General features: G+C 42.6%; 1 protein-coding gene across 1 annotated transcript in view; it reads right to left on the bottom strand.

Moving 5' to 3' along the window:
- The window catches only part of LOC147019826 (complement C3), a 271,920-nt gene that overhangs the window by 55,738 nt on the left and 196,657 nt on the right, over window positions 1-19,525 (bottom strand). Inside the window, exons 27-30 of the mRNA XM_085894593.1 lie at window positions 16,489-16,622; window positions 11,468-11,543; window positions 1,135-1,291; window positions 912-998 (exon numbers count right to left, since the gene is read on the bottom strand). Of these exons, the coding sequence (XP_085750719.1) occupies window positions 912-998; window positions 1,135-1,291; window positions 11,468-11,543; window positions 16,489-16,622 (454 nt within the window). The remainder of the gene's footprint in view (window positions 1-911; window positions 999-1,134; window positions 1,292-11,467; window positions 11,544-16,488; window positions 16,623-19,525) is intronic.

Genomic DNA, 19,525 nt, shown 5'->3' with positions numbered 1-19,525 from the left:
GATAAGTGATCATACCTGTAAAGATTTGCATTGATCTGTTCAGCTGTTTCAGAGAGGAAGACTTTTGAAGGTTTTTTGTTTAAAAAAAAATGGCTGCTGAACCACATGACCGATGACATCATCAATTTTATTCCCTCAAACAATTTAGCCCTAGATGACCCTCAAAATTTTTCATACTGATTGGATAAAGTGTTTTACGTATGCAATTATGACGACATGAGGAAGCTACCTCTGATGTTATCAAAAAAATCACTTGTTTCCCATAGGGAGTACTTGACATGTGTCAAGTTTCAATTTTTCCATGGAGCGGTTTAGAGCTGATTGAGGTCCAAATTTTTCCTTTCTTCCAACATGGCTGCCACAAAATGTGACCTATGACATAATAATTGTCATTAAAACATTCTACATGAGCAGTCGCACCTGTGCTGAAAATTTCGTGTCAATCGGATAAGCAGTTGCAGAGAAAAAAAAAGAGAAAATTAGCATGGACGGACGGACGACCCAAAACCATAATGCCTCTGGTGACTTCATCAGCGGAGGCATAAAAACCTCAATTGACATCTCGCAGGAGGTCAGTGATGCTGACCCATCATCAGGAAGCTTCTATTTATTACATACAAATGTACGAAGCAGGGTCTGTTATTGCTTACAATGTGTATGCACACCCCCACTAGTGTAATTATATATGTATGGTATATATATATATATATATATATATATATATATATATATATATATATATATATATATATATATATATATATATATATATATATATATATATATATATATATATAAACATACACATCCATATATATTTGACGTTTACACAAAATTCCAAATTCAATTGACTCTCCTTTTATAAAAAGGAAAAATGGAGGAAAAATAAGAAACCAGGAAACAGAACTCACTTCAACCTCGTTGATGCAGGATTCTCGAGCTTCAAGCAGAGCGATAAAAACAAATGAAGTAAGTACCACTTTGCCAGTCACCTGACCCTGTCCAAATGAAAAACAATAATGCATTATTTGACAGCTTTACTTGAATGCTGCACACCAAGGGGTCCAGGATATAATATGTATCAGAGAACACTGATACTTAAGATTATAAAACAGTACAGTATAAATGATTTACCATCATGTTGAGGTGGACGACTGGTTTACTTTCAAGGAATGAACCGTCTTTATCTTGCTTTCTCATAAGCCAACGTACTGAGCCGCAGATTTCAGAAACCGGAATAAAAACCAGCTGCCTTGCCTGTGAGAATACTTTTGCCACAAAAGCTGTAAGCCTAGGTAAGGGGTTCACGGGAAGAAATGCAGAAAAAGTAAAATAATTGGCAGATGAGGAAAAAAAACCTAAAATAAAAGGCAGATTTGTTTCTGATCATGTTTGTTACTTGCAAAATTAAGGATTCATAAGTACTGTTGGACCGCCCGATTCGCAGCTGATACGTTCCTAGAAAACGCCGCGAATAGCGAATCTGCGAATAGCGAATCCGCGAATAGCGGGGCATTGTTTCAATTTTGGTGAAGATCTGAATCCGGATCTGGAAACAATAATTATTTAATTTTTAAAGTGATTTTTCACCATTGAGAGATGGGGCAAAAATCGAAATTGCATGGCATCTCAAAAAGTTGTGGACTGAATCAGCTGAAATTAGGTGGACAGGTTAGTTGCGTGACAAGGATGAATCGTTTCGATTTTGGTTAAGGTCCGGATCCAGATCCGGCTAACTAGTGAGATACAAAACGTAAACTGTTCAGCCTGGCGTAGGAATGCGCTCTCCCGAGTGTCGTTCGGTTTTGTGAAGCGTCGCTCTACGAGTGATTATTTTTGTACACCGCTCCTTCCCAATGCCATATTCTGGCGATGCATGATGTCATCGCCAGGCACCGAAGGAAGGGAGTACTCAGCTTCTTACTTGCAAAATCAAAGATTTTTCAGTCGATTTTGTTATTCTGTCTGTCTGTCTTTGTCTATCTGTTTGTCTGTCTGGCTGTCTGTCTGTTTATCGCCTACAGGTCACAATTTTAAACCGATCTTCACGAAACTTCACCACATGGTAGAGTTTATCATAAGGAAGAGGCCTATTGTTTTTGATGTCAAAAGGTCAACATCGGCCAAGGTCAACAAATAAGGTGGTATTTCTAAAATCCTCAATTTTCACCTGATTGACTTGAAATTTGAAGAGGATTTATATTTCAGGTCATTGAATTCAACCAACCAATTATTTTAAGGTCACATAGACCAAAAGATCAATACAGGCCCAAGGTCAACTAAGGTGGTATTTCTAAAATTCTCAATTTTCATCTGATTAACTTGAAATTTGAAGAGGATTTATATTTCAGGTTACTGAATTGAATCACCAATTATTTTTGATGTCAAAACAGGCCAAAATATCATATCGTTTGTTTTTATGATGTTGGAATGCAGTGTTTGGTTTTCACCAAACATAACGTTTCTCGTTTAAGCCAAAAAGTTCTACTTTCAACTCATTTGTCTGCAGAACATTATTCCACTTGCTTTCTGGGTCATCCAGGTGGCCTTTGGCAAACTTCAGACAGCAGTAATGTTCTTCTTGGAGAGCAGTGTTTTCCTCCTTGCTATCCTCCCATGCACACCATTTTTGTTCAGTGTTTTTGTGAAGATGGACTCATGAACACTGACAGCCAATGCATGAGAGGCCTGAAGATCCTTAGATGTTACCCTGGGGTTCTTTGTGACCTCCTGGATTATTGTACGCCTTGCTCTTGGAGTGATTTTCGTTGGACGACCGCTCCTGGAAAGAGTAACAATCGTGTTGAGTTTTCTTCATTTGAACACTATCTGCCTGACAGTGGCTTGGTGGAGCGAAACATCTTCAGAAATAATTTTGTAACCCTTTTGAGAACCATGAGCATCAACAACTCTTTTTCTGAGGTACTCAGAAATATCTTTTGATTGGGGCATGAAACACTTCCACAAATTTGTGTGGTGAAGACCAGACTCTGATGGTGATGATCATCTGAGTTTATGTTTTTCATATACTCTGTAGGTCAGGGCCATTAAAAAAAAATTCAAATATTCTGTAGGGCAGGCCTTTTTCACTGTTTATGTTTTAGCCATTTAGGATCAATTAGCCTTCTAGTTAAGTAGAATCACTGTTTATGTTAAATCAAATCAATTTGCCTTTTAGGACTCATTGATTTGATTTTTGTGAAGATCCGAATCTGGAACCCAATCCGAGAATTTTTCAAGTGATTCTTCACCATTGAGAAAAAGGGCCAAAAATATATATAGCACAATATCTCGACAAGCTCAAATGAGCTAAGATCCTCGTCCTCTTAATACTGACGTCATAAAAACGAATATGACATTATTGTGATGTATCAGGTTTGCGATAAATTATAATCTGTGCTAATGCCCGGCTTGATTCCCACAAACAAAATTCAAACAGCCTGCCTAGTTTCGGAGATAATGGTATAGGCGATTTCCATTAGCGGCGATATTATGACGTCAACTTTTTTTCTCGGAAGAATTTCCAAAAATCGGGGATGGTTACTGCCTGCACGTGGGCTTTCTGCATATACATGGCAAGTTTCACGAAGATCCGATGAAAACTCTGGGTTGTGAAATAAAAAATGTCAAAAAAGAGGAATGACGTCATAAAAATTGATATGATGTCATAGTGATGCATCATATGTGTGGTAATTCATCTCTGCTAATGCCCTGTTCGATTCCCGCAAACAGAATTCAAAAAGCTTACCTAGTTTTGGAGATAATTTTTTCGGCGATTTCCATTAGCGGAGATATTTTGACGTCGTAACTTTTTTTTCTGGGAGGAATTTTCAAAATCGGAGATGGTTACTGTCTGCGCAGGGTATTTTTACATATATATATATATATATATATATATATATATATATATATATATATATATATATATATATATATATATATATATATGCCAAGTTTCAGGAAGTTTTGATGAAAACTGTAGGCTGTGAAACAAAAAAGTCCACAAGAAGAAGCAGAAGAACAACAACGTGAGTAAGACTTAGAGATCCTCCACGAGGATCTAAAAACGTTATGGAAGGATTCCGCATTAACTTTGTGGACATGTTGGGTGTGTGAAAAGGATAAATTGATTCAATTTTGGTGAAGATCCGACTACGGATCCAGATTCGACATTTTTCAAGTCATTCTTCACCATTATGAGATGGGGACAAAAACGAAGTACGCATGATATCTCAAAAAGTTGTGGACGAGTTATGACAAAACTCGGTGGATGAGATGGTTAAGTGACAAGAACAAGCCAATTCGATTTTGGTTAAGGTCCATATCCAGATCTGACCTATCAGTGGATACAAAATTTATATTGTTCAACCTGGCGGAAGTAAGTGCTCTACCGAGTGCTGTTCCTTTTCACTAAGTTGTCACTATGAGTGATTTTTTCATTTTTATGTCTGTCTGTTTGGTTGTCTGCACAGAACTTTCGTGTTTTTTTTCTGCAACAGCTTGTCGGATTGAGATGAAAATTTCACCATAGCTGCAACTACTCATGTAGAATGTTTCAATGATAATTATGATGTCGTAGGTCAGGTGGTGTGGCAGCCATGTTGGACAAACGGAAAAAACTTTGGACCTCTGCATCTCTGAAACCGCACCAAGGAAAAAAATTGGCACACAGCAAGTACTCATGGGGAATGAATGTTTTAAATTTTAAATAAGGCTCACTTGGCTATGCCTGGATGAGTTTGAGGGTAGAGGAGTAAGAGCTGAAATGCGAATCCTAGCCAGGTTCCTCCTGAAGACTTCATGTTTTCTTTTGGCCTGTTTGGGTTCCTTCTGATTACTCCAATGCAGGACTGTACCAATTTGTTCTTCCATTTGATTTGAATTGAATTAATTTTAATCCCATTCTGAATTCAATTGAATAAATTTTTTTTTAAAACGTCATGAGTCAGGGTGAGGTGTCCAATCAAAGCGGGATGTCTTGGTACCCGGTCATCATTGCCAGCAGTTATAAAGTGGCAGGTCCAACTATGTCTCATTAATTACATAACACAACAGGAAACAAGTGCCACACAAAATACACTTCACAAAACGACACAAACACCACATCAAACAAGTCCTGGTGAGGGTCTGCAATCTCCGATTGCTCTTTTTCTTGTTTGTGAATGTCTTTACAGCTGTTGAGGAACACTGGGAAGGGTTTGAAACAGCAAAGGGCTGACCTTGGTTGCTTTATGCGGGTTCTTCGGCGAGAAGAGCGTGGGAGTCGACGATTTATACATATAATCCTTGCCACCTCGGTTTAATTTGGTGAGAGCTGATTGGTTATTCCCTCCATTCACAGGTGAGAGATGTGGGTGGGTCTTTTTCTGATAAATATATATATATTATACACAGATACACACATATATGCGAGTGTATGTGATCATGTATGTATGTATGTATGTATATCCACACTTCACCCATTGGTTGGACAGCTGATCTGACGTCACCCACAATTTAAGTACCCAAAAGACCCCCCACCCTGAGGAACCAAAAGACCCCAAAGACCTGATAGACCCCAAAGACCCAAAAGACACCAGAGACCCAAAAGACCCCAGAGACCCAAAAGATTCTGGAGACCCAAAAGACCCCAAAGACCCAGAAGACCACCAAAGACCCCAAATACCACGAAGATACCAAAAGACCCAGAAGACTACAAAGATCCCCAGACCCAAAAGACCTCAAATACCCCAGACACAGAAGACTGTGAAGACCCCCAAAGACCCTGAAGACCAGGTCAGGTCAGGTATGGGAGCATGTGCCAGAACAGCGCGTCGCTGCATCTACTTTCCGCCGGTACTCCAGGGGCTTCTGTCTGGCCATCCCCCAGGCAGATGCCAGGCCCATCCCCATCTCCTTGAGATGATGGTCAACCTGCTGCAACCACGAGGCACGTGGTCGGCCCACTGGCCTCCTCCACTCATTAGACTCCCTCGCTGAGAGAATCTGGTGAGCAGAATCAGCGTCAGGAAAAGGAGCCACATGTCCATACAGCCGCAACTGACGCTCACGGACTATGCAGGTAACAAATCTCATCTGAGTCTCTCTCAGCAACCGCTCGTTGGACACAAAATCCGACCAGCGATAGCCAAGGATTCTCCGAAGAGACCTGGTACCAAAGGAATTAAGTCTCCGTCTCAGATCCCTGGTCAGAGTCCAAGTCTCACATCCATAGAGCAAGACTGGAAGTACCAAGGACCTGAAGACTCGGACTTTCGTCCTCCCGCAAAGGTACCGGCAGCACCACACCCCATGATCCAGTGAATCCACGACTCCCCAGGCCGGACCCCGACATCTATTGACCTCTGACTCACAGCCAACAGAGACATGAATATCACTGCCAAGGTAAGTGAATCTCTCCACAACCTCAACATCCTCACCACAAACAGACACAGACAGGACACAGCAGCATTCAAGATGTCACCGAAAGCCTGGATCTTAGTTTTGACCCAAGAAACCCGCAATCCCAGTGGCTCCGACTCCTCATTCAGCACCTCGAGGGCCCCCAAAATGATATCTAAAGTCTCCGCAAAGATGACTGCATCATCTGCAAAATCAAGATCCGAGATCTTGACATTCCCAAACGATGCATCGCAACTTGATCTCTCCGACATCCTCCCTAAAATCCAGTCCAAACAAGTGCTGAAAAGTGTGGGGGCCAGTACACACCCCTGATGAACTCCAGTAACAACTGGAAATAAGTCAGAGATGGTACCACCACACTTCACAGCACTCTCAGTACCAGAGTAGATTTCAGACATCAGATCGATCAGTTTTGGTGGCACCCCACGAAGACCAAGAATCCTTCAGAGGGCATCCCGATTCACTGAATCGAACGCTTTACAGAGATCAACATAGGCTGCAAGCAGCCCCTGCCGAAACTCTCGTCTGCGTTCGGTGAGGATACGAAGAGCAAGGATACGGTCAATCGTTGACCTCTTTGGTGTAAAGCCTGACTGCTCTGGATGCTGGTGCTCAAGCAGATGGTGGCGAATCCTATCAAGAATTATCCGAGCAAAGACCTTGCCCGGCACTGAGAGCAGCGTCACCCCTCGGTTGTTGTTGCAGTCTTGGCGATCACCCTTCCCTTTCCAGAGAGGAACAACAAGGCCCCTCTTCCAATCAGTTGGGATGATACCTGTGTTCCAGGCAGAGCACAAAACTGCATGCAACGACACGAGTGCAGCATTTCCACCAGCCTTGAGAAGTTCAGCATGGATGCCACAGATCCCTGGAGCTTTGCCCCGTTTCAACTGGTTCACTGCAGCCCGTGTTTCCACAAGCGAAGGTGGACCACATTTGATTCGAGGGTCAGCAACAGGGATTGTAACACCCTTGACGTCCAACTCGACAGCTGGGGAATCAGCCTGGTACAACCGCTCAAAGTAACCGGCCCAACGGGCTTTCACTTCAGACTCCTCTGTCAAGAGCCTACCACTCTCTGCTCGAACTGCGGTGCTCCGAGGGATGGGCTTGGATGAACGCAATGGGCGACTTCCCCTGTAAGCGGGACGAGAATCACCTGTCCACAGGTGATGCTCTACCCCCTCACAGATTCCTCGCACATAGGCCTCCTTGTCCACCCTCAGTGCACGTACAGTTTTACGCCTCAGCTCCCTGAACAGCTCAGCTCTGCCATTCAGCCTGGCCCTGCGACTGAACAATGGTATCCAGTGTCCCTTGAGAGACAAAATTCTTCTTTGCCCTGCGGTGAGTTCCAATACATCCACCGGCAACATCAAGGACGGTGGTCTTGAAGGCACTCCACAACTCTTCAGGACCCCCCAATGCACCCAGACCCCCCCAAGTGTCCACTCAGCCTGTTCGCAAACTCCTCAGCTACTCTCTCATCCCTGAGCTTGCCAACATCCAGCCTAGGCTGGGATGGTACCATTCTCCAGGATTTAAGGTGCAGCTTTAGAGTTGCTACAACAAGCCTGTGGTCAGTATTGAGGAACTGAGCACTCCGGTAGATCCTGCAGTTCTGGATCATCCTCCAACGACCGTCAATGAGGACATGGTCAATCTCCTTTGCCACACCGCCAGCATTGGAATACCAAGTCCAGCGATGAGCTTGTGGGTGTTGGAACCATGAACCAGCCACCCTAAGTCCATGACTTCTTGCAAAGTCAAGGAACTTAGTGCTATTCGGGTTCATAGTTCCTGACCCATGGGGACCAACACACACCTCATAACCGTCCCTATCAGTTCCAGTCGATGCATTGAAATCCCCCAAGACTAGAAGTGTATCTCGTCTGGGGCACTGATCAACCACAGACTCGAGCGTGGCGTAGAATGTGTCCTTCACGGTGAGATCACTCGCCTCAGTCGGAGCATAAATAGAGACCAGGGAAATGACACCTAAGGAGTGACGAATCCTTAATCTCATAATACGCTCGTTGACCGGTGTTACCTCAATTATCATTGAGGTCAGCTTATTGGACACAGCTACAGCAACTCCTTGGGTATGGTAACCATCAGAGCGACCAGACCAATAGTCGGTGTAACCACCCACCATTATCTCGCCACAATCCGGTCTCCGAACCTCAGAGAGAGCTGCAATCCCGATGTCCAAACGCTTGAGCTCAGATGATAACAGAGACAGGTGATCATCCTCTCTTAGGGATAGGACATTCCAGGCACCCACCCGAAGGGACCGCCTCAGGTTAACCCAAGGAGACCGCCGTCTGGTGGACGACACCTCAGCACCACTCCGACACACTCTCCCACAATCTGACCCAGGGATGTTACGCCGTGGTTTCCCTCCTATCATCAAAGATTGGGAGTCCCGAAGGCTTTGCCCCAATCCCGTCATCCGGTGAGCTGCCCTGCGAAGGGAAGCTGCACAGGAGGTACTCGCACGGAATGGGTTTTCAGATTTTTTTGCGTTTTTGTGTTTTGCGGAATGAAGGGTTTTACGGTGGCCGGAGTGCAAATCCTGCCACCAACCTCCTAATAAAAAAGTAACCCAACTGCAGGAGGACTTCCGCAGACACAGTTGGGCACTAGATATGGATGACCGTTGGCTCACAAGGAGCTCCTCCGCCCTTTGACAGGTTTTGTTTTTAATCCTGCTGGGTGTCCATATCCAAACACCCCCCTCACCAGAAAACCTGGTGGGGGAGACGGTTTAGTTGCCGACAACCCGACCATGGAACAGGTTAGTTCAGGTTTACATGGTACCTGCAGCAGGTCACAGATCTAACCTGACCTGAAGACCCCAAAGACCTTAAAGACCTCAAAGACCCAAAAGACATTGAAGACCCAAAAGATGCTGAAGACTCCAAAGACACAAAAGACCCAAAAGACCCTGAAGACCAGAAAGATCCCAAAAACCCTAAAATACCCAAAATACCTCGAAGACCCCAAAATGCCCCAAAGACCCAGAACTCAAAATACTGAAAATACCCCAGAAGACCCAAGACCAAAAAGACCCCAAAGATCCACAAGACACAAAAGATCCCAAGGACCCAGAGGACCCAAAAGACCTTGAGGACTCAAAAGACCCAGGGGATCCAAATAACCCGAGGACACGAAAGACTCAGAAGACCCAAAAGAACCAGGGCATACAAAAGACCCCGAGGACCTAAAAGACCACGAGAACCCAAAATACCTAGAGAACCCAAAATACCTGGAGGACCCACCAAAAGACACCACGGGACACATGGAAATTCTACATAATGTAAAATGTGACTTTAGGTGCCTCAATCCTTCCCAGAGCTCCTCAACAACTATAAAGACGTCCGCACACCGTACACACAGGAGAATTCCAATGCTACACACAACCTCAACTTCCGGACCGGTTTCATCACTTATTGGTGAATCATGAGCAATAGCTTAGACAGCAATGTATACCAATGAGACTCCCAAGCATGTACCATGTGCAAACGTCAAAAGTAGTCAATATATAAATCAAGAAAGACCCACCCACATCTGTCACCTGTGAATGGAGGGAATAGCCAATCAGCTCTCACTTTTTGACGTTTGCATCATGCGCTTCGTGACACGATTTCGTATGTGAAAAATAGGGGCAATACCCCTGGGCGCTCACCTGGTAAAATAATGATACTGAGGGGTAAGTCAACATTGGATAGAATCAGCAAAATGTAAAATGAACCAATGTTGTAAATACCTCTTCCACCCCCCCCCCTCCCTGCCCCAGTAAACCCACTTAGACCCTGATTTTTTTAAATAGCGTGAACAAACTTTGGTACATCACAGGCGATTAAGGTTATGGTCAAGTTTCATCTTTATTTTGTCTGTACTTTCTGAGAAGAAAGCAAATTTTGTGGGGCAACATCCCCATAGACCACCTTCGACTCCAATTTTTTTAAATAGCGTGGACAAACTTTGGTACATCATGGGTGATGAAGGTTGTGGTCAAGTGTCATCGAAATTGCGTGTGTAGTGTCTGAGAAGAAAGCAAATACAGTACACCTATTTTGGGGGACAATCTCCCATAAGCCCCCACAGGGCATGATTTTTCTTTTTTAATGCTGTGAACAAACTTTGGTACATACCGGGTGATGAAGGTTGTGGTCAAGTTTCATCAAAATCGTGTGTGTAGTTTCAGAGTTGAAGTTGCAAGTGTTTATGGATGGATGGACAGACGAACAGACTGATTACCCACCATCTCATCAGCTCCAGGTGAGCTAAAAACAGAACTCACCATCTTGCCAATGGGAATACCTATACAGTAAATGCATTGTGCTGTATCGGTATTCCCTTTGAGGTTTTTGTTTTTTTAAACAAACAGCCAAAAAAATAACCATGAAATATTTGGCCGTGTTCCACGACAAAAAAAATGCAAAAAAGGAGTTTGCATCCATAAAAGCAAAAACATGAAGTCCGTATGTTACATTCCACGGCCGTGTTCCCATGTCCCCATTATTTTATCCCACAAGGTCTTAAGCTTGTGCAACACGGTTTTGCCAAATGTGCCATTTTACAGGAACCTAACCCTTGCGTTGGAGGAGGGTTACTGTATTTCTTCACAATTTGTATGAAGTTACCTGATTAGTCTGCCTTCCTTTTTAAGCTAACTTTCTTTACAAGCAGAAAAAGTGGATGACGCTTGATGGTGTCTTTTCCCTTCATATTTCCCTTCACGCTGAGGTTCCACAAAGCAGCATCCGAGGACCAATATTATTCTTGACATCATGGGTCAAAGACGTCAATGATCCATCTAATTTTCTTGAAAACCAACTTCACCACTTTGCTGATGAGGCCACACTGTACAGAATGATCAAACGTCCATACCCCATGCCATTCCCATTGGTAGTTTATGAACACAATTTTGTTGTTTAGTTCTTTGATGGGCCGTGAGCCTTGCACAAAAAAAGCCATTTTGATTTTCATACTGCATCAATATATGTTTTTGTCTCGAACACTGTGGAAAGAGAAATATCGATTGTAGCAATATGCTTACCACGTGCTGCTAGCTCGGTGGAGCCAAGCTGCGTATGAATAATCAGGCTTTCGGTAAGTCAGCTGTGAGGCGAACCCTGCAATGATTGCATCAAGTGTTTGTTTGAGAGCAAAATTAGATGCATTTTTGAAAAATATTTAAGAAACAAATTTTAAGGTATGCAGAACATTTTATTTACAAACCCCCTTCGACCCCAATTTTTAAAAAGCATGAACAAACTTTGGTACATCGCAGGTGAGGAAGGTTTTGGTCAAGTTTCATCAAAATTGTGTGTGTGGTTTCAGAGAAGAAAGCAAACACATATTTTGAGGGGCAACCTTCCCCCCTACCCCGACTCGTAGACCCACTTAGATCCTGATGTTTTTTAATGTCATGAACAATCTTTAGCACATCAAGGGTGAGGAAGGTTGTGGTCAAGTTTCATTGGAATTGTGTGTGTAGTTTCTTGGATGCCATAGGCAGACAGTTTGGAGAGCAAGGTAGGATGTCAGACTGCATCAAAAGTACGATACAGGTAGTGGACAAAAAAAATGGAAACACCAAGGTAAAGCCACCTAATAGGGTATTGGGCCACCACATGTGGTCAGTACGGGCTGTATGCGTGGTGGTATGGAGTCCACCAGTGTCTGGAATTCTGCAGGTGGGATGTGGCACCATTCTACGACGAGAAAGTCAATGAATTCACACCTGTTGGATGGAGGTAGAAAACCTGTTGGATGGAGGTAGAACACGCTGTCTCAGGTGTTGTTACAGAATATCCCATAAATACTCGATTGGGTTCTTATATGGTGACTGAGAAGACCATGACATATGGATAACATCAGTGTTATGCTCATCAAACCATTGGATGACCACACGTGCTCTGTGGATGGGGGCATTGTCATCCTGGAAGACACCCCGCTTGGCAGGATAGAAATGCTGTAACATGGGGTGAAGATTATCATTGACTACCATGAAGTAGCAATTGGCATTGACCTTGCCTTCTAAGGGAATGACTGCACTCAACCCATGCCAGGAAAATGCAAACATCAGCAAGTTGAGCTGCCTTTGTCACTGAAGCTCTTGCCACACACGTCCCAACAATCCCCCCTCTTTCAAAGTCGCTGAGGCCTCCTCTTGCAGCCATGCTTGGCAACCAGGCCTGTGTAGTCTGTGTACATGACCATAAGCATGCTAGGATGTTATTTGCTTAATTACCACATGGGACACACCTGTGTGGAAGCCGCTGCTTTCAATATACTTGGTGTCCCTCATTTACCCAGGTGTTTACATTTTTTGTCCACTTCCTGTATGTCTAGAGAGATGGTCCTAAACTCATGCCTGACATTGTGGGCCGCCACCCATTGTTGGGAAAGTAGAAGCAGCATTTTGAAGGTGGAGTGACCTGGTCTGAAAACAAATTGGTGATCTGCGATTAGGTTGTTGGAGAAAAGGAATGATTTTATTTGAACGGTGATGATGGATTCTATGACCTCGCCGATGATTGGAAGCAGGTTAATTGGTCTGTAGTTAAGGGCCTTCGTTGTTGCACCTTCGTATGGAATGCAGTGATGTTGGCCGACTTCCAAGCAGATGGAATATGACCTAGGTCAACTGACAGGGTGAGAGGGCAGACAGAGGAATGCAAGAGCAGCAGAGCAATTTTTCTTAGGACACATGAGCTGATGCCATCCAGTCCAGTTGCAGAATCAAAGTCGAGGGTTAACAGAAACTTTTCCACATTCTCAGGTGCAAAAGAGACTGAGTCTATGAGCAGTTGGGTATTACTGGGTACAGAGAGGAAGAGAGGGGTTAGGGACACAATATTTGGAAGCAACACAGAATTGAGGCATTCTGCCTTTTCATGAACAGTCGGCTCTGGTGCCGTTTATCCCTAACTGCATTGGGTGTAGTGGGGGATAGGGCTGGGAGGGAGGGGCTGAGAACCCCCCCTTCACATTTTTGACAATTTTTTTTCACAACTGCTGGGAATTTCAAATTCTCCTCTCATGACTTTTTTCTCCAGGGTCTAGCACACATTTTAACACCACATACATCCAAATCAGACTTACTGTTCAGGTGTCACATGTCCTATAAAAAAAAAAACTTCAATTTTTGCACATGTTTATGTTCAACAAACACATGTCAACAAGGGTTACATGCATTTGGACATTGATGGTGTAAATTATTTGGCCCATAATTACTTCTGAGTGTTTTAGCATGTTGTCTAAGATGTTCTGAGTATTTATAGAACAATAAAATAAATAAAAATATAAAATGCCACGATTATTTTCTACTCTTGGAAGATATCAAGAAAAACCCCTTGCCAGACAATGTTTTGTAGGGAATAGTCGTGGAAAGTACTTTACATTCAGTCAGGGAAAGCTCAAAATCACTCAGTTCAGTTAGGGTTAAGGAGAGAGAGAAGATATGGAGTTGGAGCATGCAGCAGAGACAGACTTTTGAAGAAGCCACCAGGTTTTAGAGGAGGGAGACAAGTTTGAAAGTTCAATCTTGAGGTTGAACAGAAGTTGATTTCTGGGTCTCCTCAGAGGGAACACACACTTTTTGTGGGCTTTGTGGAATGATTTGAGATTATCTTCAGTCAGATTTGCCTTCCAAGAGGAGAATGCAAGTTGTTTCAAGGTATCTGCCTCACCACAGGATTCAGTGTACCATGGGTGAGAGGATGGGTATGATAACTGCAAACGAGATGGGATGAATCTATGCATAAGGGAGAGCAGGTTTATGTGGAAGTATTCCAAGGCTGAGTTAATATCAGGGGAGGTCGATACAGGAGACCAGTCCCGAAGTGCAATGGCTGATGGCAGTCCTTGCCAGTTTGCCTTAGTGAAGTGCCACATTCACTGGTGTTGAAGCAGCTCTGAAAATAGCCAGAGATATGTTGACTTTCACAAGCATATGATCAGATGAACCAATTGGAGCAGAGGAAGAGCAGAAGACATTTGCGGGAAAATTAAGCATCACCAAGTCCAGAAGGGAGGATTTGCTATTGGGAGAAATCTGGGTGGGAAAGTTCACAGATTGAGTCTGTCCCATGGGGTCACAGAAGTCCTTTTCAGAAGTGCCATGGCTGGTGAGAGAGGTACCAACAGCCAGCCAATTTTGAAAGAACATCTTGTGAACACCACCATCATTCAGATATATGTTCCAACTTCTGCATCAGATGAAGAAAATGTGGAAGAGTTTCATGCAAAGTTGCAGAAATTGGTAGAACAGGTGTCAAAAGGAAATAGCAGGGAAGAGGAATCAAAATTTTAACAGCTATCTGATGTGATAACACGCATTTGGAGAAGGTTTGTCTGGACTCAAAAGATGGAAGCCAAGAGTATGGGGGGGGGGGTGGCTGAGCAGGTAAGCGAGATGTTAACGGATATTTTCAATTGCTCAATGGAGTCAGGACAGGTACCAGAAAATTGGAGAGTAGCAAATGTAACACCATTATTTAACAAAGGATCCAGAGAAGATTTGGGGAACTATAGACCTGTTAGAGAAATCAAAGAGTGGCTGTGAGTGAGAGGATGTCTTGCGAGAGGATGCAAGTACTGGGGTGTCTCAGGGGTCAGCACGAGAATGGTCATTATTCGTTATTTACATGAACGATTTGGATAATGGGGTGAAGAGTAGGCTTTCCAAATTTGCAGATGACACAAAGCTTGGAGGTAAGGTGGATAGCAGAGGGGGTGGTGATCAGATTTAGGAAAGTATTGATACTTGCATAGATTGGGCAAAAGATTGGGAAATGCAATTTAACCTGAGCAAGTGTAAGGTGTTGGGGATGGGAAAGAACAATGAAAATAGAGATTACAGGATGCAAGGGGTAATTTTGGAGCACGTCACACAGGAGAAGGATCTGGGGGTGGGAATAGATACGGGAGGTAAGCAGGCAGCACAATGCCAGGCAGCTATACATAAAGCAAATTGGGTTTTAGGTTGTATTCGGAGGGGGATAAATTATAAATCAAAAGAGGTGATTTTAACATTGTATAGGAATTTAGTGAGGGACACATCTAGAATATTGTGTGTAGTTTTGGTCAACACATCTAAAGGCGCTGTCACACCTTGACGATTTAGCCAGCAATGGCAACGTAAAAGTTCCGGGTATGCTAATCATTACCTCGACGTGTTTCGACTTATGAGTAACTTACAAGTAACGTGTGTCGACGTGTGTCAACGATCGTATAACGTGCCTACAACTTATGGCCAGCGTAGCAGAACGTGTGAGTCATACGCCGGCATACGTCGTAAAATTTCAAGCATGCTAAAATTTGAGGACAACCGCAAAGTACAACGATGAAAGCCAGCGTACTACGACGTATGGCAGTGTTTTTCAGCGTGCTCTTAACTTATACAAAACTTACCCATAACGTATTTGACGTGTGCCAGCGTTTTAGACAAATTTTTCATAAGTCGGCATACGCTGGCTAAATTGTCAAGGTGTGACAGCGCCTTTAGGAAGGACATAGATGAGGGTTCAGCGCAGGGCTACTAGATGTGAAAACTGATGTGAAAACAGAAACTGTCATACTTTGGACACTTCATGCATGCAGAAAACAAAAGTCTGTAGAAATCAACCATGCTGGTATGGTTGAGGGAAGAAGATGGAAGACGCAGACCTTGTATGTGCTAGATGGATGTGGTAAAGGCTGCAACCAAGCTATCTGCCAGAACTTCAGGAAGTAGTACAGGAGAGGGATGTTTGGAGAAATCTGATCATGAATGTCACCAGAAGTAAGCCACGGCTTGACTGAACTACATAACTAGATAACCTGAACTCAGTAAATACTACAATATGCAATACTCACCACACCAACAGTTCACTAATTAATGCATCTTCCTACCTGCAAAGCATTAGTCTGAGTTTATCATTGGCTGGCGAATTAAACCCCATCTAGGTGGCTTAAATAATAGTGAGTATGCGACTTCTGCACCATGTTGTCAGACACCCAAACTAATTACAGACAATTAAAAAAAACACCTTTCATTTTTGATAATAACCTCTTTTTACCAAAGTTTCATACCTGATGTGATGAAATCAAAAGAACGCTTCTTTAATTGAGGATCACCCATTTTATTCCACTGATCACTTCGGTTCAGATACCTTGCGACCATGACCGTAATAGATGTATACATCATATTTTGCTCTCCACAACCCCTGCAATTTGCAAAGAATGAATGAATTACAATTGTGTTTTGCTTCAGTGGACTTGTAGAAGGTTTTATGCATCATGAAAATAAAGTTTCCTTCTTTAAATTAAACACCTTCCTTGTGTTTATTCATCAACCTTAAAGTGATTAATAATTTTTAAATTAAATTAAATTGTATTTTATTACAAGGCTCCTTTTGTGGCAAACATGATACACTATTGGCATTTTTATATGAGAGCATAGTGGAAGACATCTCACGTGAAAATTACAGCATTACTGAAAAGAGTTTTATCAGCATTTCAGATTTTCAATGGAAATATCAGAAAACAACATTGCATATATTTGGCTGGTAAGGAAGTTGCATGTTACACAAAGACACTTATTTTTAAAGTCTGTTCAGCCCAACTTGCCTTATCATTCATATTTACCCAAAAGTAAGCAATGTGAAAGCATTTAGCAATTGCTTATCTGAGGATGGTTTGTGCACAATCTTGTATTTACTCACGCTGATTAAAAGCCATTGAATTAGAACTTCAAGATGAATTGAAACTTGAATTTTCAAAGCTATTGTTGCATACCAAGCTTGGTATCTTTGAAAATGAGACAATAAGACATTTTATGATGTGAAGGACACCATAGTACAGCGGTTAAAGTAAAAAAAAAAATAAAAAAAAGTTCACTTTTTGATGGAAGCATGAAACTTTTGGTATAAACTGAAAAAAAAAATGCTGAAACGTTTGAGATTGGTACCCAATGTATAAAATGTCATCTTCCTGAGTAACCAGCCATATGTTGCTGAGAAACGATTCTTTTCATCGTAACAGCCATTTTAAGCCAATTAGAAATGGCAAGGAGTGTATATACAGACTAAGCCAACTTTGGGGACTTAAAATTACATAGTTATGGTACTTCAAGACAACATTGATGTTTCCTAGCAATGGAGAAGTTACTTTGCCGAGCAACGAAGCTTTTGAAACTCCTACACTGGTTATAGACTGATAACCACCCTCCTGCCACTAATATCACTTGGAGAAGTCCAGTTATATGGTGCTGTGTGCACACATACTGAAATGTATTGCAGAAGTCCATAGCAAAGGAACATGGTGGTAGCATCTGTCAAAAGTGCAAAAAGTATTGACCAAGAAGAGTTCAACCTTTTTGTAATGAAGAGGCTGGAAACCCACACAACAATTTTCTGATACAGTGGACAAAAACAAGCTCCCCTTGTTTGGCACACCAACTGAGAAGAATCACAAAGATGAACAACAAAAATGTCCTCACTGAAGAAGGATTTATCCCTCTTTGCCCAACTTTGCATTGCATGCCAGTCATGGAATGGAAATTTGGAGGAATTATTGAGGCATGAAAAACCAGGAATGCCCTCCCAGAACTCTGTCAGAGGAAAACTGCAGATTGGGCAGAAGTCTGATGTACTTCAGCGTCTCAAGCATGAAGCTGCATTCACAACAAAAACACCAGATGTTGATGTTATAATATTTGATGGAGTTGCTGTAGTTAACATGTTATCACCAGGACTCAAATATAAAACATTTGGAGAGTATGCCCAAGATGTGTTTTGTCCCATATCTCAAAGTAAAAGTAGAAGCTGTGAATCATGTTGATGTTGTATGGGACAGATACCTTGAGAAGAGTCTGAAACAAAGCACAAGAGATACACAGAGTCACAAGAGATACAAAGAGGCATACACAAGCAGGTGGTGGCTAATGCCACACTTCCAGAAAACTGCTGTAGTTTCTTAAGGTCAGAAGAAAACAAGTCAGAATACAGGATGTGACAAAGGTTGAAGTGGAAGACAAAGTACTGATCAACACAGTAAATGGTGATGTTGTGTCATCTGCATACATTGGCAAAGTCTGGTATCGCATCCTGCAGCCACGAGGAAGCAGAGACAAACATACTGCCCCACATGTTTGATGCTGTCAACAGGAGGCTGTCTCATATAATGGTACAGACAGTTGATACAGATGTTGTGGTCCTCTGTGTAGCGAATGTACAGAGACTTCAAGTTAATGAGCACTGGGTTGCATTCGGCACTAGGAAGCATTTGAGGTACATACCAACACATGCAATTGCAGACTCACTTGGACAAGCGAAGTGTGACGCAATGCTATTTTCCATGCAGTAATGGGATGTGATACTGTTTCTTAATTTTGTGGATGATGCAAGAAGATTGCATACAAAACCTGGTGGGCATACCCAGTAAGAGCACCTGTTTTCCAACACCTATCATCAATGACAGCGGAGATCACAGATAAAGACTTCAGAGAGCTTGAACAGTTTGTTGTTCCGCTTTGCTATCGTATGTGTTCTTATAGTGAAGTGAATCAAGCATGACAGGTGCTGTTCTCAAAAAGCATGCATTCATTGGAAAACACCCCCCCCCCTACCCAATCTGCCCTTCAAGAGCACAAAGTGTGCTGTACTCCAAGCTGGATACATTAGGTCTTAAGAAACCATCAAGCAACCTTGTTTATAAGCTTCTTGGAAATGATAACCATTTATGGCTTTCTCATTGGTGACCACAATAATTTATATTCCACAAATAATAAGTTCCATGTCCACCAAATTGCATGTTTCTGTCATCATGAGAACATTGCTCCATATGATTGTAAATTAGATAATTGTTATGCACTTGGTGGCCATCTTAGAAATGGTGGCCATTTTTATGGAGTTCCCATTGGTTGCTATGCTGGGTACCAATCATTTTAAATTCCATGTATAATAAAGTACATTTCTACCAAATTTCATACTTCTATCATTATTTGACCAATTAAGCTAAGTATGGCTAGTTAACCGCTGTACTACTGTGGGATCTTTAACATTCACTAATGAATGCTGGCAGATGGCAAGCCAGTTTAATGTCCATCCGAGGGATAGCACCACACATT

This window comes from Eptatretus burgeri, chromosome 9 (assembly GCF_056783735.1).
Source record: "Eptatretus burgeri isolate ZD-2024b chromosome 9, Ebu_testis_v1, whole genome shotgun sequence".
Classification (NCBI taxonomy): Eukaryota; Metazoa; Chordata; class Myxini; order Myxiniformes; family Myxinidae; genus Eptatretus; species Eptatretus burgeri.
The sequence above is the reverse complement of the archived record's forward strand: the minus strand, read 5'-3'. Positions and strand labels throughout refer to the sequence as shown.